The following is a 17,679-nucleotide window of genomic DNA, read 5'->3' as shown; positions in this document are numbered from 1 at the left end:
TTTCCTCCTTTGGCCTCCACCCCTGAAACCTTTCTTGAAAGAGATGGCACCCTCTCTACCTTTGTCTTATTCTGCTAGTCATCATCTTCTTCAGTCAACTCTGCTTCAGAAGCTCTTACACCCCATGGAAATACATATTTCCCCAGTTGTTCCTGAATGCAAAAGAATCCCACAACTCACAGCAATTAGAAATGTCATCTAGTTGTCAGTTTTCTTCTGGCCTACACACTGGTTGGGATCAATCACTGTTTCAGTTCTAGGCAGGATTTTGAACCAGTTATTTTCTTTCTGTTTGAATGCCTCTATTTTCCTGAGACACTGTTGTAACATAGAATTAATTTGCAATTACAAAATGAGCCAGCTTCCTGGTACCAGATGTGATTTCCTTGGCAATGGAAACAGATTTTGGGGGAGAAGTAGCAAGGTCCATGAAGTAGAAAATAACCATTAACTCTCACTAAAACATAGTACAAGCTATGTCAAAAGATCCAACAGTTACCATTCTGGGTCCCTATTAGTGTACACAAATTTTAAAATCTGAAGTCTCTGGCTGCTTTTTCCCTTAAAACACTATAAATATTTCTCAGATTTAACCAGGGAGACTACATTAAATAACTAGTGTCATTTTCCATGCACTGTTTCAATTTCTCTGCCCTTCTTCAAGTATATAAAAAAATAATGGAAGATGACACTTTGCATAGGGAAGACAAAAAGAAAAGCTTAAATTTTCACCTCCAAAGTACAGAGCAGTGACAGAATCTTTCCTCCTACTCCACGGCACTGGAAGTAAAATCTACTATTTTTTCTTCTTTGGATCTTACATTTTTTAAGACTGAAAAGTTGACACTAGATTTTATTTTCAAATTAAACAGTCATTCTTTTCAACCATTTAAACCTGGAATTCTTTTAAAGACCACAATACACATTTAGTTGTATGAAGTCAACAAGGTTTCTTCTTCACTTAGTACCCAGGCATATCTGTTTTATATTGAATTAAGATGACTGGTATCTCTCAGGTGACCTGTTGATCAGGTGAACACAGTTTCAAATGAGCCAGAACTGGTCAAGAATTTCCATCAAACATGGCAATTAGGTTAAAATGAACATGTCTTTTAAAAAGTCAACATTTTTGCCATGTGGTTTCCAAACTGAAGTTTTAAAACTTGCTTTGAAGCTTGTTGAAATTTAAAGTAAAATGAGGATTAAAATGAAACTCCATGCAGAATATAAAATTATTTAGGTTTGGCCCCACAAAATGCTTAACCAAACAATCTTTTACATAAAATGAATGGGTTGGGATTTTTACTTGGACACTCATTTTGGTGGTCAAAGCATTTTAATGCAGAAAAACTAAAGTAAATTATGTCACTTTTCTTTTTTACAAAGAGCAATTTCTGCTAGCATCTAGACAATGAGAAAGAGTCTTTGAAAAAATATTCAACCATTTGAAACCTTTTGAAAGAATGTGAAAACAAACCAGTTTACTTACCTATCTACATACAAACAATTCTAGTAAAGGGAGCACCTCAAATTCAATTCAAGCCTGGAAATGCTTTTCATACACACAGGCCTAAGTCTCAAACGCTAAGTCAGAATCTTAAAGGAGAAAATCTAACTAGAAGAGATATGGAACACCGTTACTTGGCCAATCAACAGTATTTTATTTGTGTGCATCATCATCATGGCTAGGCTTCGCGAACGAAGATTTGGGAAGGGCACTACCCACGTTTGTTGCAAGTGCGTTGGTGGCTAAAAAGGCCAATACGAGATAGGCATGCCCAGTTGCAAAAGGCACAACAGAAAGACTCCTTAGGTGGTATATTCTGCAAGGTACGATTCTTTCTGCGCTGCCTTTTCTCCTCAAGAGTGATCCTGTGTGCTTTCTCAAAAGCATCAGCAGCGTTACACATAGTGTGTCTCCAGGCCTCCCAGGCCAGAGTAGACCAGTTATGGTGGTCATATGGCCGAGGCTGAGATGTTGTTTCAGGGAGTCCTTGTATCTTCTCTTTGGGGCTCCTCTCTTGCAGCAGCCGGTGGCAAGTTCACCATAAAGCAAGATCTTAGGGAGGCGGTGGTCCTTCATCCTGGAGACGTGCCCTGCCCAACGCAGCTGTGTTCTCAGCAACATGACCTCAATACTTGTGACTGCTACTTGCTCTAGAACAGATGTATTGGTCACATAATCTGACCAGTGGATGTTTAGGATTGTACGGAGACAGTGTTGGTGGAAGTGTTCTAGGAGACATAGGTGGTGGCAGTAGATGACCCATGATTTAGATCCGTATAAGAGAGTAGACAGCACAATGGCTCTGTAAACACTGATCTTGGTACTTTTCTTCAGGTGTTTATTTCGCCAAACTCTTCTATGAAGCTTTCTGAAAGCACTTTATGCATTTGCTAACCTGTTGTCTATCTCTCCGTCAATCTTACCATCTGAGGATGAGGCTACCTAGGTAATTAAACTGCTGAACTGACTTGAGCTCTGATTCGCCAATGGAGATACGGGGATGAAGGAAGACTTCCTGAGGTGTTGGTTGATGGAGAACTTCAGTCTTCTTTAAGCTGACTTCCAGCCCAAAGAGCTCAGCAGCATCTGCAAAGCAGGATGTTAAACGCTGCAGAGCTGCTTCTGTGTGGGCAACAAGGGCGGCGTCATCAGCATAAAGCAGCTCCCGGACAAGATGGTTTAAGGTCTTAGTGTGGGCCTTCAGTCACCTTTGGTTGAATAGGCTTCCATCAGTACAGTATCAAATGTAGATACTGTCCTGATCATTGAGGTCTGCCATGGCCCTTTGAAGTATCATGCTGAAAAAGATTGTGAATAGGGTTGGTGCAAGAACACAGCCTTGTTTCACACCATTAGTTATTAGAAAGGGCTTAGAAAGTGTGTTGCCATATCTGACTTGGCCGTGCTGATCCTCACGGAGTGAGATGATCATTTTAAGGAACTTGAGGGGACAACCTAAACGTTCCAAAATCTGCCATAGACCTTTTCTGCTCACAGTATTGAAAGCCTTGGTGAGGTCGACAAAGGTTACATAGAGACCTTTGTTCTGTTCCCTACACTTCTCTTGAAGTTGTCTGAGAACAAATATCATGTCTGTGGTGCTCCTGTTGGCTCTGAAACCACACTGACCTTCAGGTAGAATTCCTTCTGCTATAGCGGGCATTAGTCTGTTCAAGAGTATTCTTGCCAGGATTTTACCAGCAATGGAGAGCAGAGTAATACCACAGTAATTTGAGCAGTCTGATTTAATTCCTTTCTTCTTATACAAAGTGATGATGACTGCATCTCGAAGGTCTGATGGCAGTTTGCCTAGTTCCCAACAGCGCACCACAAACTCGTGAAATTTGGCATGGAGTGCAAGGCCCCATGTTTCCAGACTTCGGGAGGAATTCCATCAACCCCAGTTGCCTTGCTGATTTTCACCTGCTGTATGGCCTTGAGGGTTTCTCCTAAAGTGGGGGCAGTATCCAATTCATACTTCACCGGTTGTTGTGTGATGGACTGAATTGCTGAGTCTTGGACTACACGGTTGGTACTCAAAAGAGTCTGAAAGTGTTCAAACCTTCGATTCAGAATGGAGGTTTTATCTGTCAGAAGCGTTTGACCATCAGTGCCGAGTAGAGGGCTTTGGACTTGGTATGTAGGCCTGTATGCTGTTTTCAGGGCCTCATAGAATCCTTTGTGGTCACCCATATCTGCACATAACTGAGTTTTTTCAGCTAGAATGATCCACCACTTGTTCTGGATGTCATGGAGTTTCTGTTGGAGCTTGCTGCATGCAAGGCGAAAGGCTGCTTTTCTTGCGTGACAGGATGGCAGTGTAAGGTGTGCTTGGTGAGCAGTTCTCTTCTTCCTCAACAAATCCTGGATTTCTTGATTGTTTTCATCAAACCAGTCCTTGTTCTTCTTGAAGGAGAACCCTAAGGATTCTTCAGAGGATTGCAGGATGCTGTTTTTAATATGGTGCCACATTGTTTCAGGAGAGGAATCTGCAGAATCTGTGGAATGGTTTTCGAGCCTAGTTTGAAGGTTTGCCTGGAATCTATCTCTTACTGTGGCTGATTGGAGATTGTTAACTTGGAGTCTCCTCCTTGGGATACTGCCCCTTTTAGGTTTGAATTTGAGATTGAAGTTGAGTTTGCAGCGTACAAGCCAATGGTCTGTTTGGCATTCTGCACTGGGCATCACGTGGGTATGGTGGACATTACGGACATCTCTCCGTCGCACCAAGACATAATCAATGAGATGCCAATGCTTAGATCTGGGGTGCATCCATGTTGTCTTCAGACTATTTTTCTGCTGAAAGATAGTATTAGTGATGGTGAGCTGTTGCTCTGCACAGAATTCTAGCAGAAGTCGACCATTATCATTGCAGTTTCCAACACCATGCTTGCCTAATATTCCTTTCCATGCTTCAAAATTCTTTCCTACTCTGGCATTGATTTGTGTGCATAAGGTATAGAAAAATGTAGAGTCACTTGTAACAGATACTGCACACTTAAAATAGCATTCAACTGAATCGCATTTTGTGAAGGGACAAGAAGGGACAGAAGAGAAAGGTTTGCAATACAAACATAGAAGCTGTTTTATTTTTGAGCATATGGTCTTTATTTAAACTGTTACATAGGAATAACTTTATAGAAAAAGATTTCTGAGTTGAATTTTTTCTTTCCTCCTATGTCTGTTCCAAGCTTTGATGTTCATACTTTAGTTCCCACACTCTACACAGGACATAGAAATATTTATGTACAATACGCTGAAAGGCACCTCAACATGACACCTTTATACATATTTTTAGGATATCACTTGCACAGATTGAAGTGAGAGCGGGGAGTATACAGTGAACACAAGTCATCAAGAATAATAATTATAAAAGAGGAAAAATAAAGAGTCTGGCATATGAAAGTTTCTTCATTATTTCTTAGTATATTTATAATAAACCAATTTCCTCTCACATTTTTCAGCTCTGTAAAACAAGACCTGTTTATCTTCCCAGAGTTTGTTTGTAAGACATACAATTCCAAGTAGCCATGTTTAAAGGAATTTTATAAACTATTTTATACTGTGGCATGATAATTTCCCTGTGTAGATGGTCACTGGACACAAAAGTTGTTTCTTTGCCAGGACAATACTTCTAGTTCTTGATAAGGATGATTTTGACCAGCTTTCAGGAAAAGCTACCACTTGGTTACATCCACGTTCAGTTCCTTTGCCAATGATCTATCCAAGTCACAGGGTTCATAGATGAAAATCTCGAGTGTTCTGCACAAAACCTCGAGAGATATCATCTCCTCCGCAGTCAATACTACACTGTGAGTACATACAATTACTTACAGTTTTGCAAAAATTAGTTTACCAGACAGCTTTACCCATAGGAAATTACCCTTTTTGCAGATAAGGAGTCTATTTGCCTGGGGACTCTTCTGTTTCTGGGAGCTGCCTGTGAATTCCATGATGATGAGGCCCAATGGAAGTAGAATTTTACACCAGCAACACCCATGGCCAAGCTAGAAGCAGTGAACTTCAGCAGCAGCAGGCAGTTCTTTGTTCACAGGACCATCATCTCAGACTCTGTATCTCACAGGTTCCAGTTTAGCAGATCTGATATCTTTGAGTGTCTCTCTTTTTCCTCCTTTCTTAGTGTATTTGGAAGAAGTAAATGGGGAAAAAGAAAGCCCAGAAGAACTTATACCAGGATATCACTTCTCTTGCTGCACCATACTACCAGCGTTATCATGGCACACGTCAACATGACTGGGATCAAGATCAGAGTTATGAGAATTTCATCCGGTGGATCTTCCCAGTGAACCTTTTCTGATGTACAGTTTGAAAAGAATTGTTTATGAATCCCAGTGATAAAGCCTTCTGCAAGGGGGTTTGGCCAAAAGCAACTTGCATTGTTGGCTTCACGTTCTGTGCACTGGGTAAAGTTGTCATAATACCTGGAAGAAGAAGAAAATTAAGAAAAGTTTAAATAGAATGTATATGTATATTACACTTAGAGAAAGTGTGCCATACAAAATCTCTAAGAACGCGTCTGTCATGTAGATACTCTACTGAAAGACCTTCAGTGGAAGCTGTAGGTACCAAATACTATACAGTGAGACCGAAGAACTGACTCACAAGTGCTAATAAAACGTGAAATTCTGAGATCCTCGATGGACAACGGTCAAAACCTTTTCTTCTCTGTGCTGTTACTACAGCCAGGGCCTCCTGATGCCACTTAGGTAGAAGCAGACAGAACTCCTTCACTAGAGACATCTACAGATTCTTTAAAAAATATACACACAAATGTGCCAAGAACAGGACATTTTGAACAAACTATGCATAATTCAAGCCTCAACTGCTCTTCGACATGATACTGTGCTGAAAGTTGTGATGAGACACTAGGACCAAGCTACAACATTCACTTTGTGTAAAAATTTTGGTTCTGTTTCACCCTGAGGCAGTAAGAAGATAATGGGAAAATAAACACACAGAAAGTTAGCTTTTCACAAACTTTCTCTTATTCCCAACTGCAGCAAATGTCCAGCAGGGAAAAAAAATAAATAAATTATTTCTAATTATATGTTTGTACTGCTTATGAAAGACTGTGACCTAACACATGATTTCAACACAGCATGTGCTGAAATCTACCTGTCCTGTAATAACATATTTATGAGAATTGGCTACCCATCAGGAAAAAAATAGGAAACAATAAGCCTAAATGAGTAATCACATGGGTTTTGTGGTGTTATAAGTAAAAGAAATTCAGGAAGTGAATGGATATGGGGGAGGGGATCAGAAAACAAAGAAAACTAAGACTGTCTGGTCAGCACATGAATAGGGAAAGAAATAAGGAAGCTGAATTATTGTCTGTTGCATTTCTTTCAGTCCTGTGTGATTCCATAAACTCACTTCAAAGGGAAATTAAAAATAGAGAGGGCAAGAAACCACATGACATCTCAAGGGACAGCATCCTGTACTATTATCTAAAGACCCTACCCTCCCTTACAGTACATATAAATATGGTAACCCCTGACGAATGACTCATTCTGACATTAAGTCCTACAGGGGATTAATGTTGACTCAATCCTTTGCTGTAAAGTAGTGGAGGAGAGACATTCAGTGTCTGGGTAAGACTGAAGTCTACTGTCTACTGCCTGTATGTCAGGTGAAATGTCTGCCTGCCTGTGCTACAAACACATAGGTTGAGAATACAGGCTGTCAAGCATCTAAATTCTCAGGGCTGTGTTCACAGAAGAAGAAAAAGCCTCACAGAAAGGCCCTTCTGCAAGTTCCTTACAGTTGTCATTCTCAGGGAGTTTGAGCTCATGCCACTTCATTCATAAGCAAATACACTGGACAATCTAACCAGCCCAGACTCTGGCTTAAAGATGCACATATGTATGATGTACATATATTTTAAGAAAAACAACTAGAAAGGAAGCTTTTGTGACATCAGCAGCCACTGGAAAACATCAGGAAATAAGCTAAAAATAAAATACAAATATTAGCTGTTTGCTATTTTAATAATGTCATTCCTCTATGTGACCTGGTAGCATCCATTCTTTATGTCCTTGGACTAAATTAGAAACTGAAGATGTCTAGTGGAATGTGGGAGAGACAGTCCCAGAGGACCTGAAGAATAATACATCTAAAGGCAAGCTTACAAGGTTCAACAGACTACAATGCAGAGATGAAGGAGCATCCAGTTGCCCAGACAGGTCAGTGTTCCGTCTAGCACAGGATCCAGGGAGTGCTGAACTCTGCTCCAGCCCTGCTCTGGGCCATGATCTCAAGGGTATACTTAAGACGACAGTGGCTGCTTCAGTTCGCCACTGCCACAGCCACCTCAATAAAAAAACAACAATAAATCCTGGTGATCTGAGCATAAAAGTACTCTAAACTGAAAGATTCAATGATATAAAATTTTTCTTTTGTTACTATTTTTCCTCTGTGTGTAAGAAAATTCACTATTCTTCCAAGAATTCTGTAGAGTTTTTTCATAAATGTTAGATGGTATAAACAAAAATATTTCCCACTGATTTTTCATTTCAAGTACAACATAGCTAGAAAAACCTGGTTAAATGTTGAAAAAGGCAGATAAAAAATAACTTGGGAAATATATTGCATTTGAAAGACTTAATCCCCAAGAGCCAAAGTAGAATAAAAATGTTATCTTGATAGTTTGAATTCCTTACCATTTTCCCTTAAATTCCCATCTGTTAAAAAAAAAAATATGGGGGCAAAAAAAAAGCTACCTACTCTGTAACTGTTTGTTCACACAATTGTGAGAATGTAGATAAAAGAAAATGTCATTTATTTGAGAACTGCATGTCTGCCAGTAAAGCTGAATTCACTTAAATATTTATGTAATTTAGTAACTTAGAGTTTATGCACTGCAACAGAAACTTCATGTAAAAAATATATATAGATATTCTGCATGGTACTGTGGAAGAACTGCCTCAGAAGGGAGCAACTGCATCCTCATTACTCCAACATGGGTGTTTTGTAGTTGATCAACTGGTTTGCAAGTTACTGGGCTTTTTTAAGAGGGAGGTGGGGGTTAATGGATGATTAATTCCAATTTGATTCTCCTATGCTTAATTCTTTTATGCCTTATGTAATTCTCTTTATTTGAATGGTAAAGGTTGAAGTTGCAAACCTTTTCATTCTGTATAATAAAAAAGGCTATCACAAAAAACACCCTGGCTTTTGAATTGAGATATTTCAACAGAAATGCCTAAGTTACACAATTTGTGAAAGGAAAGAACAAGAAATTACAGTTTTTACTTATTCCCAGAACCAGTAATTGGAGAGCACACTGGAGCTCAAGCTCCTTTGCCTCTCAGATTATAAGGTGATGTGGGAAGGTTGTTATTCTTTGTGCTGAGTCACATTTTCCTCTCTTTCAGGCTAGCTACAAGGACTCTAGTTAGTACTCAGAGAAGGTAATACACTGTGAACCAGGTCACAAGCTTTGTGGTGAATAGGCTGAAAAATTATTATGTTTCAACTGAGCTAAGTAGTTCAATACCAGAAAAAAGAAACTAAGCATATTCTGAGCAGCAAAATTCATATAAAGATGTGCTTTCCCCTGATACGCTCAAGACAACTGTAGTTCTTATTGGAGAACCAACTCTGCACATTACTGAAAATATTCACTTTCAGAAAACATGAAAAATAATTCCTTTTGGAGCAATCTCAGATGTGTAAGACATTTGTCATGAAAGACAATTTTCAATATTCTAGAAAAATACTTCATTTTCAGAGCACAAACACTTTTCTGCTGTACTTTATGTTTCCAGTAAAACAGATAATAACAACTGTGTGGTTAGGTTTTTTTATAAAAACTGTGGAAAATTTTATTTTGTGAGTATTTTACCCATGAGAAAGCACAGTTTTATATGTTTACCTATAGCCAGGAACCCGGGCAAGAGGCAGTTATTATGAGGAATGCTAGTGCACACATTTGTCTTAATTGGACAGCCTTTCACAGAGTGTCCACTCAAACTATTTAAATAGACAGCTGGATGTATTACATCTTATCCGTCTCAGGGTACATAAGCCTACCACCTAGGGCACTTCTCAGTCTAAGTGGGGGCTTGAATGTCATCTGTAGTTTCCCACCTCACCAGGGAGGAATGTGGTAAATTCTTGCTCCTTCTTCCTCAACATACCTGTGCAGGAAAACTGCAGAGATGATCGGTTTACAAAAACACAAAAAATAAAACTCCCTCCTCCAAATTTTCATGAGACCAAGAAAACAAATAGATTGCTTAATTAAGTTTCAACAAATAAGCATTTTCCAAAGCAAAATTGTTTTTGCAAAAATCCCCAAACAATTATCAAAAAGCCGAATACCGTATATATGCTACTTAAGACAGACCTTCGAAGGCATTTTCTGGCTGCAGCCAGTAGACTCACTGTCAGTTCCAACAGAAGACTTTTTCCACCTCTCCAGCACTTGTGGACAGACCACCCCAGAGACTCTCAGCACACGCACAGCCAGGGATTTTTTGCCATTGCTTAATGATGTAGGTCAAGAATTTAAAAGCAAAACAATTACCACACTTCCACTTTTCCACTTTACATAAATCAACTTCAGTATTAATGATATAAATATGGAAGGGTATTGCAGGATATATAATGCATTATGAGTAATTTTTGTTATTTGGAGTCCACTAAGTATTCAGAGAATACAGGGTAAATTCTCTCTAGCATAAATGAGTCTTGATGCAAATCAGATAATAGATACATCAGGGACACTCACTCCTGTTACTCTACATCCTGGACAGAAATCTAGAGGCAATCTTCCAGTACACTACAAGTCATGTGGTGTATTTTAATAAAGATGTTAAAGATGTTTCAAAACTATTTGTTTTCCCCCAGATGGTTCAACCAAAAATTTCTTTATACATAGTCATATATTAAATTGAATTATCATCCTCATAACCTCTGCCCAGTCTGGAATAAGAAATGCTGCAATAATAAAAACAAATATCATATGATGAGGAAGGTGTTTCTTACAGCATTTGTGGAGGCAGGAAGTACCAAACAACCTCAGAAAAATAAGAAGCCTACTCTTGTATGAGATACATCAAGATCGTATAGAATTTCAGGGTGTAACAGTGGGGATGAAGTTCAAATAAGGATCCAAACCATAAGATAATTATCTTCTGAGGTTTCATCATCATATTAAAAGGAAAGCTTTAGTTTTATAATCAGCTATGAGCCTACAAATATAGTGGAATATTTATGAGTTTTTCTCATTCAACATCTCTCCAAACAGATTTGTGGCTGTATCTCACCACTGCTTTAATCACATATCTTCTGCCAAGATGAGTATTCTCACAGACACATTTTTACCTCCCTAATCAGATCAGATCTACTTTTGTGCAGCTCCAATATAGAGTTCAGCCTGAAGAAAATAATGCACTACAAAACATAAGGAAAAAAATTAATGTGTGTATGGGGGAAAGGCAAAAAAATAGTTTAATGACAACATTATAAAGTATAGTTTACTCTTATGCCACTAAATAACGGACATCGTGACAAACTTACTCACTTGGGTTGAAAATAATAAATACATTCTGGTGCTCTTTGAAATAATTACAGATCTCCACCCTTAGCTTCAACAACTGTCTGGAAAATGAAAAATCATTGAATAAATCTAACTGAAAACCCTAAAATGCAGCTTTCCTTTCCATCTAGATGAACCAAGCTGACAGGCAAACAGGGAAAATGTGGCTCTAATCCAGATCAGTGCTACACAGCTGTGCCTCCAGAGAGCCATTCAAAACAAACACCTGTGAAGACAGTAATTTTTCTGACCAACGGACAAAAACTCACAGGAAAAGAAATAACAGAAGATCCCTTCTCCCTCATTGCAGCTTACATCTACAAATAACTGCTTTTTTCTATTTCTAAGAGGATATTAAAGGATATGCAAGTGTCATCTACTGAGTGGAAGCTGTTATTAGATTTCACTTAGTCCAAAGTAGCACAAGCCTTTTATAACACTACAGTACTTAAAGTGGAAAGAGAGGAGAGAATTATCTGGTGATATCCAGCTGCGAAATAGAAATCAAGGCTCAATTATGTCTACACTTTAGAAACACCCACTGCAGCATCTCCACAGATTGAAAAGGAAAAAAAAAAACACAAACCCAAACAATTAATTTACTTCTAAAGTTGAACTTTTCATCATAATTTCCATATCCCTGGTTTATGAATACATAATTTTTATGATCATGTAAAGAATGTTCATTTTTTCTGCTTACTTATGGAAAATGGGTTTATATACACTAATAAAATTCCTGCAATTACAAAAGCCACTTGCTCTGGGAGGAGAGTGTTCTTTTCCAAGTGGAGCACAAATAATGGGAAACAAAAATCAGGCCATTAGTTACAGATCCTAAGCTTCAGTTAAAGAATAAATTATTTTTGTAGTTTTGCCTAGTAAACGTATTCTTTAAAATTGCAATCTATGCATGGACAGTTCACAAACAAGACCAAAACTGATGAAAAATTAACCATAGAATCAGAGAAAAAGTAACAACATTAAAAATTAATTTATGGTATAGCACAGAGGAAGAGCCTAATATAGAAAAGTTCTGCTTAACTACTATTGAAGTACATGATTATGTTTTAACATGACCTTGACAGAACAGCACATACACCATTGGATTTTTTCCTTTCTTATGTCTTCCCCTCTTACTTGTGATGCTAAAGACATATGCCCTCTCCTTACTAACTTCGTCTTGTGCTTTGTGGCTTCCTGAGACTGTTCCAACGTGTCATACACACAACAGAAGCCAATGGTGGACCCAAAGGGCCCTACTCCTTATCCACAACTGTTTATGAAATATTTGAGCATTGCAATACTCCTTGGAGTTGCTTAAGGGCAAGTCAGCAGCCTCCTAAGTAGGTGCAAAAAATATTATGTCAGGAGATTTTGGATGATGTTCAGTAAGACTGCAGATCAGGAGCAGAGGGGCCCAGCATCTTGAGACCGTCACCTGGGAGAGGTAGCTGGTTCTCAGCTCCTGAATCTGCTGAGTTTATTCAACTTCTTATTGGGTCCAACAGTTAACCACATCACTAATACCACAGGTAGTCTGGAGCAAGAAAATCTATTTTTTCTCTCTGCTGAGCTAATCTGTTATGTTCATGGTTGATCCATTTAGAAAACAAGAATGTAGAAACTGTTTTGCAAACCAGAACAGAAGAAACAGAAAAGTTTGTATTAAGTTTTCATTTTCATAACACATTTATCTTTCTGTTTTCATTGCATCTAAAAATATACTGTCCATTACATATGCATTGCATAATTCATACCAGCCTGTCAAGTTATGCCATATTATTTTACCACTAAGCAACTTTAGACAGAAATCTTATGCATTGCTTATTTTGAAATAAAGCCTTTAATAATAAGCTCCATGAAGACTGTTTTCTATTACTGATCTTATCATAGTAAATTTCAAAAAGGTCAGGAAAGGTGTTGAAAGGCCATATCAGCTGACAGTCCTGAGATTTAACAGCAGAGTGCTTTCTAACATCACTTCTAAATTGCTTACATTATTTTTTGCAAGAGACTTTACCCATTAGGATTATTATATTCTCATATCTCTAACTATTTGTTAACTGACTCAGTAATGTAAGCACTGACATACTGATGCCACCTTGTGAGTGCAAGCTACCAGCCATTAGTCTGAGGATCTACTGCAGTACACATCAATTTGGTTTACAGCACCCTTGCTAAAATATTGTAACTGGTGTCTTTTGGGGGCCTTAACTTCACCAATGTTGAAAACTCTTTTAGAACTTCAAGAAGAAAATACTGATGTTTACATCAGTGACCTCTTGGCAAATGCCAGATTTCACTCTCTTTTTGAAACAAAGACTCATGAGAAATAAATATAACATGATAAAACTTGCTGAAAAAAGCACTTGAACAACTGAAATCTGATATTAAAAACTAAAAAGTTTTCAGCTATTGGTAATGAAAAGGTAGTTTTTTCCTACATAGCAGCAGGCTCAGAAGATCCTCCTCTTTTTTCACACTGACAAAACTTCATAAAGATTTGCAAAATACTTTGTAAACTTAAGAACAGAAAAGTTTGAGTTCTTAAAAACCTTGAAGAGATGGAGAATGGGCTGAAAAAGCACACTATTCTGGAATGATATGGTCATCATTGTTTTTTCAATGGAAGACCCAATATCTCCTGTTGTTTAACAAGAAAGAAACAATTATCTTTGATGAAGAACAAACGCCAATCATTTTCTCTTCTCCCCATTCCTCAGTGCTGGTATTCCTGAACTGTGGCTTTTGTAGACTGCAATTACAACACACATTGTGGTATATAAATAACAAATGCATAGCTTTAGTTCACCAAATCTGAGCTCTTGGTAGTTTGTGTATTTAATTCAGCAGCCTCCCCAAAGATTGTCAGTTTTCTCCTTATCCTCTGCATTAAACCCATATACTGGTTTCAAGAGAGTTCTTCAAAGCAAGGTTTAATTTGAAAAAAGCAAGATTTTTCGGTGTCTAAAATGAAAACCCAAGAAATCTCATCAGCTGAAAAGTTGATAAGGCTTTGCTAGTTTGTAGCATAGCTATGTCTACAATATGCTGCAGAACAAAGTGATTACTTTGCATTTGTAAGCAAAGTGGTCTGCAGGTCGGCACAGAATTCATAAATGGCAGTGTTCTTAATACAGCATTAAAATTCAGAAGTCAGAATGATTCATTAAAAATTCAACATCTAGGAATGTTTTTTCACCACTCTTCTGCATCATGTAACCTGGCCACAGCAGACACAGACTTAGGAATGCATTGCTATAACTGCACTACAGAGAGAAAAAATATTAGAAATGAGTATCCAAAGCCATAAGCTTATTCAGTGCCTCACCTGGAGTTATCAAATATACATTTTATTTTCACAGCCATGGATTGTATAAAATTTGCCTCTCCTAGTAGTAAAGGCAAAGATTGTAACTGCACTAAGAAACCATATTTCAGCCTCTTCATCTATCAAGAGGAAAGCAGTTATAGGGGAATGAAGTATTCTTGCCTCGTGTTGAACCCTGGTGTCTGAATTCAAAGTAACCACTTTATTCATATGCATCAGGACATATTCTTATCTACATAATGTAAACCAAAGCTCATATATTCATATGAAAGTAATGGAGATTGACCCGAAATACAGTTCCTCTTAAAGATATTCTACTATAGCCCCATTCAAGGGCAAGCTGTGACTTTGCATTAACTTCACAGCAACTTGTGTCTAGAACAGCCGATCCCAAACAGCACGTGAATGTACACATTCTCAGCATAGCTCTGTACCAGGCAATTTGGTGAGACTTTATGAACTTTAGTGTTCTTTCATTCCCAATTTTTCAAATAATAGATGGCACACATTACCATTTCTGCAATGAAAAATTGCTATTGTCAGCTACCAGAATGATGGCAACACAACCGCTCAAATACATCATTCTTTTCCATTGTTTTACTTGTTCACACTTAACTGATTTATAAGATGCTTTACTTTGCTTTTGAAAAGAAAAGCATGAGTCACAGAAGGAAAATAATAGGTTCTTGGGGGTAACCAGCCTGATTTTGCCACTGCTGCCATTACCACTAGGAGATTTTAGAAGGCTTTTTAATACAAAATTACTGTATGTTTTTATATGTAGAAAGGTGAAAGAAAGGTAGTTAGAAAGGATTAAATATCAGTATTATCTGCATTTTGCTGCGAGCTTAAAAAAATGCAACAACTGTATCTATAAGAAGCTCAAAGAAAGACGATCCTACCAAAGAAGACCAAATGCTAGCATCTACCACACCAGTCCTTTTTCTACATCCCACAACACTTAATGGTAAATAAGCTACAATGACATGAGGCCACACAAAGTGCGGGTTTGTTCAACCTTCCTTCACAGAGACACCAAGCTGACAAAGAATACTTTCTTCTACAAAATCTGAACTGACAAAACTGCAAGGGCTTACAGCAAGCTAAACAAGGAATTTTGGTTCCCCTTCTCAGCAAATCTTCAGGGGAAAAAAAAGAATTACTCTTCGGACACATACAGAACTTAGGCAAAAACACTGCAGAAAATAAGCAGTAGATCAGGCAACAATACAACGACCTTCTGTCATGCAAGCGTATTTGTGATTTGCAGCATTTTTATCCTGACTTGGCCCAAGGTAAAGCATAACCAATGTACTAGTCTGTCTACAGGGATACAAACCCTAACACAAATACAGACATGTCCCTCCTGACATGACACAACTGAGGAAGAGTGGGACGTCCTTTAATCAGTATTCTTCTGGACCTAAGATCACATGCGGTGGTCACTCAAAGGTCAGTTTCAGGCAGCCCCAGGTTGTCTTTCATGGGAGAAAATCACACACAAAAATCCAAAATTGATACTTTTCTGATAACGCTGAAAAGAATGAATCAAAGGTGTCTGCTTTCTAATTATGAGACCATTACTGTGGGAACATATTAGCTCACACGAATCAGAGTCTCACCTTAGCTGCAAAACAGGCCCAGTGGTTTGTCTGAGATTTCCAGTGATTTTTACTGAGATTTAATACTAGGGAATATCTGGACCCTATCTGGAAGGAAACAGAAGAGGTGATTACCTGGGAAATGAGAAGGCTGAGGTACTCAATTATTTTTTTTACTTGGTCTTCACTGGCAAATTCCCCAGTCACACTGCTCAACTCACAGAAGGCAAAGGGACTTGGAGAACAAAGAAGTACCCATAGTAGGAGAAGATCAGGTTCAAAACCATTTAAGGCACCTGAAGGTCCACAGGACCTGATGAGATGCATCCACAGGTCCTGAAAGAACTGGCAGAGGAAGCGGCCTGGCCACTATATGTCACATTGGAGAAGCCACAGCAGTTTAGTGAAGTTCCCACTGTCTGAAAAAGAGGAAATATAGCCCCCATTTTTAAGAAAGGAAATAACAAAGACCCAAGGAACTACAGGCCAGTCAGTCTCACGCTGGTGTCCAGCAAGATCATAGACCTAATCCTCCTGGAAACTATGCTAAGTCACATGGAAAAAAGAAGGTGATTGGTGACAGCCAACATGGCTTCACTAAGGGCAAATTGTAGCTGGAAAATTTGGTGGCCTTCTCTACAAAGAGGTTACAGCATTGGTGGATAAGAGAAGAACTGACATCATGTACCTGCACTTGTGCAAAGCATTTGACACTGACCCACACAACAGCTTTATCTTTAAACTGGAGAGACATTGTTTTGACAGATGGACCACTCGGTGGATAATTGGCTGGATGGTCACCCTCAAAGAGGTGAAGTCAGTGGTTCAATGCTCAAGTGGAGACCAGTGGCGAGTTGTTCAACCTAGAGAGGAGAAGGCTTTGGGAAGACCTTATAGCAGCCTTCCAGTACCTAAAGGGCACCTACAAGAGGGCTGGAGAGGGATCATTTACAAGGGCACCTAGTGAAAGGACAACAGGGTATGGCTTGAAACTGAAAGAGGGTAGGTTTAGATCAGATATAAGGAATAAATTCTTTACTATCTGGAATAGGTTGCCCAGAGAAGCTGTGGATGCCCCATACCTGGAAGTGTTCAAGACCAGGTGGGATGAGGCTTTGAGCAACCTGGTCTAGTGGAAGGTGTCCCTGCCTACGGCTTGGAAACAAATGATCTTTAAGGTCCCTTCCAACCCAAATCATCCTGTGATTCTGTGGTTTTCCCAGTACATTCTTCTTCTGTAGAAGTTTTGACATTAGCAGCTGGATGCAATCAGCATCTAGATCAGGCTTCCTGCAGCAGTCAATGGGGAAGATGAAAAAACTTAAGATAACTGCCCAAGAAAATGACAGTTTGGAGGGTTCTTACATACACACTCAGCCAGCAGAGGTTACTAGCTCCAAGCTTTAAGAAGTGGGGGCATATAATTTCATCTTAGACTGCATATGATTCTTCCAGAGTTTGCTTTCCCATCTATCTTAATGTCATCTGGCTTTCTTTCATATTTTACTAAGTTTCTTTGAGAACTAGGCACTTTTATGATTAGTTTCATTGGGCCAAATTGTAACAGGCAAAATTCCCATTGACTTTAAAATTGAGCAACAGCTTTAGGATTACTTTTCCAGAGCATTACATGAAATTTGGCTTTAGTCATACAGATTTTTTTCCTTAATTCCTT

The 17,679-nt window shown here is 38.6% G+C and overlaps 1 protein-coding gene across 1 annotated transcript in view; it reads right to left on the bottom strand.

Moving 5' to 3' along the window:
• Positions 1-4,567: 4,567 nt before the first annotated feature.
• The window catches only part of RAMP3 (receptor activity modifying protein 3), a 41,933-nt gene continuing 28,821 nt past the window's right edge, over positions 4,568-17,679 (bottom strand). The window contains exon 4 of the mRNA XM_027731304.2: positions 4,568-5,949. Within this exon, the coding sequence (XP_027587105.1) occupies positions 5,694-5,949 (256 nt within the window). The 3' untranslated portion in view covers positions 4,568-5,693. The remainder of the gene's footprint in view (positions 5,950-17,679) is intronic.

The sequence above is a fragment of the Pipra filicauda genome, unplaced genomic scaffold (genome assembly GCF_003945595.2).
Source record: "Pipra filicauda isolate LSUMZ 115617 unplaced genomic scaffold, ASM394559v2 scaffold356_size1356884_pilon, whole genome shotgun sequence".
NCBI lineage: Eukaryota > Metazoa > Chordata > Aves > Passeriformes > Pipridae > Pipra > Pipra filicauda.
The sequence above is the reverse complement of the archived record's forward strand: the minus strand, read 5'-3'. Positions and strand labels throughout refer to the sequence as shown.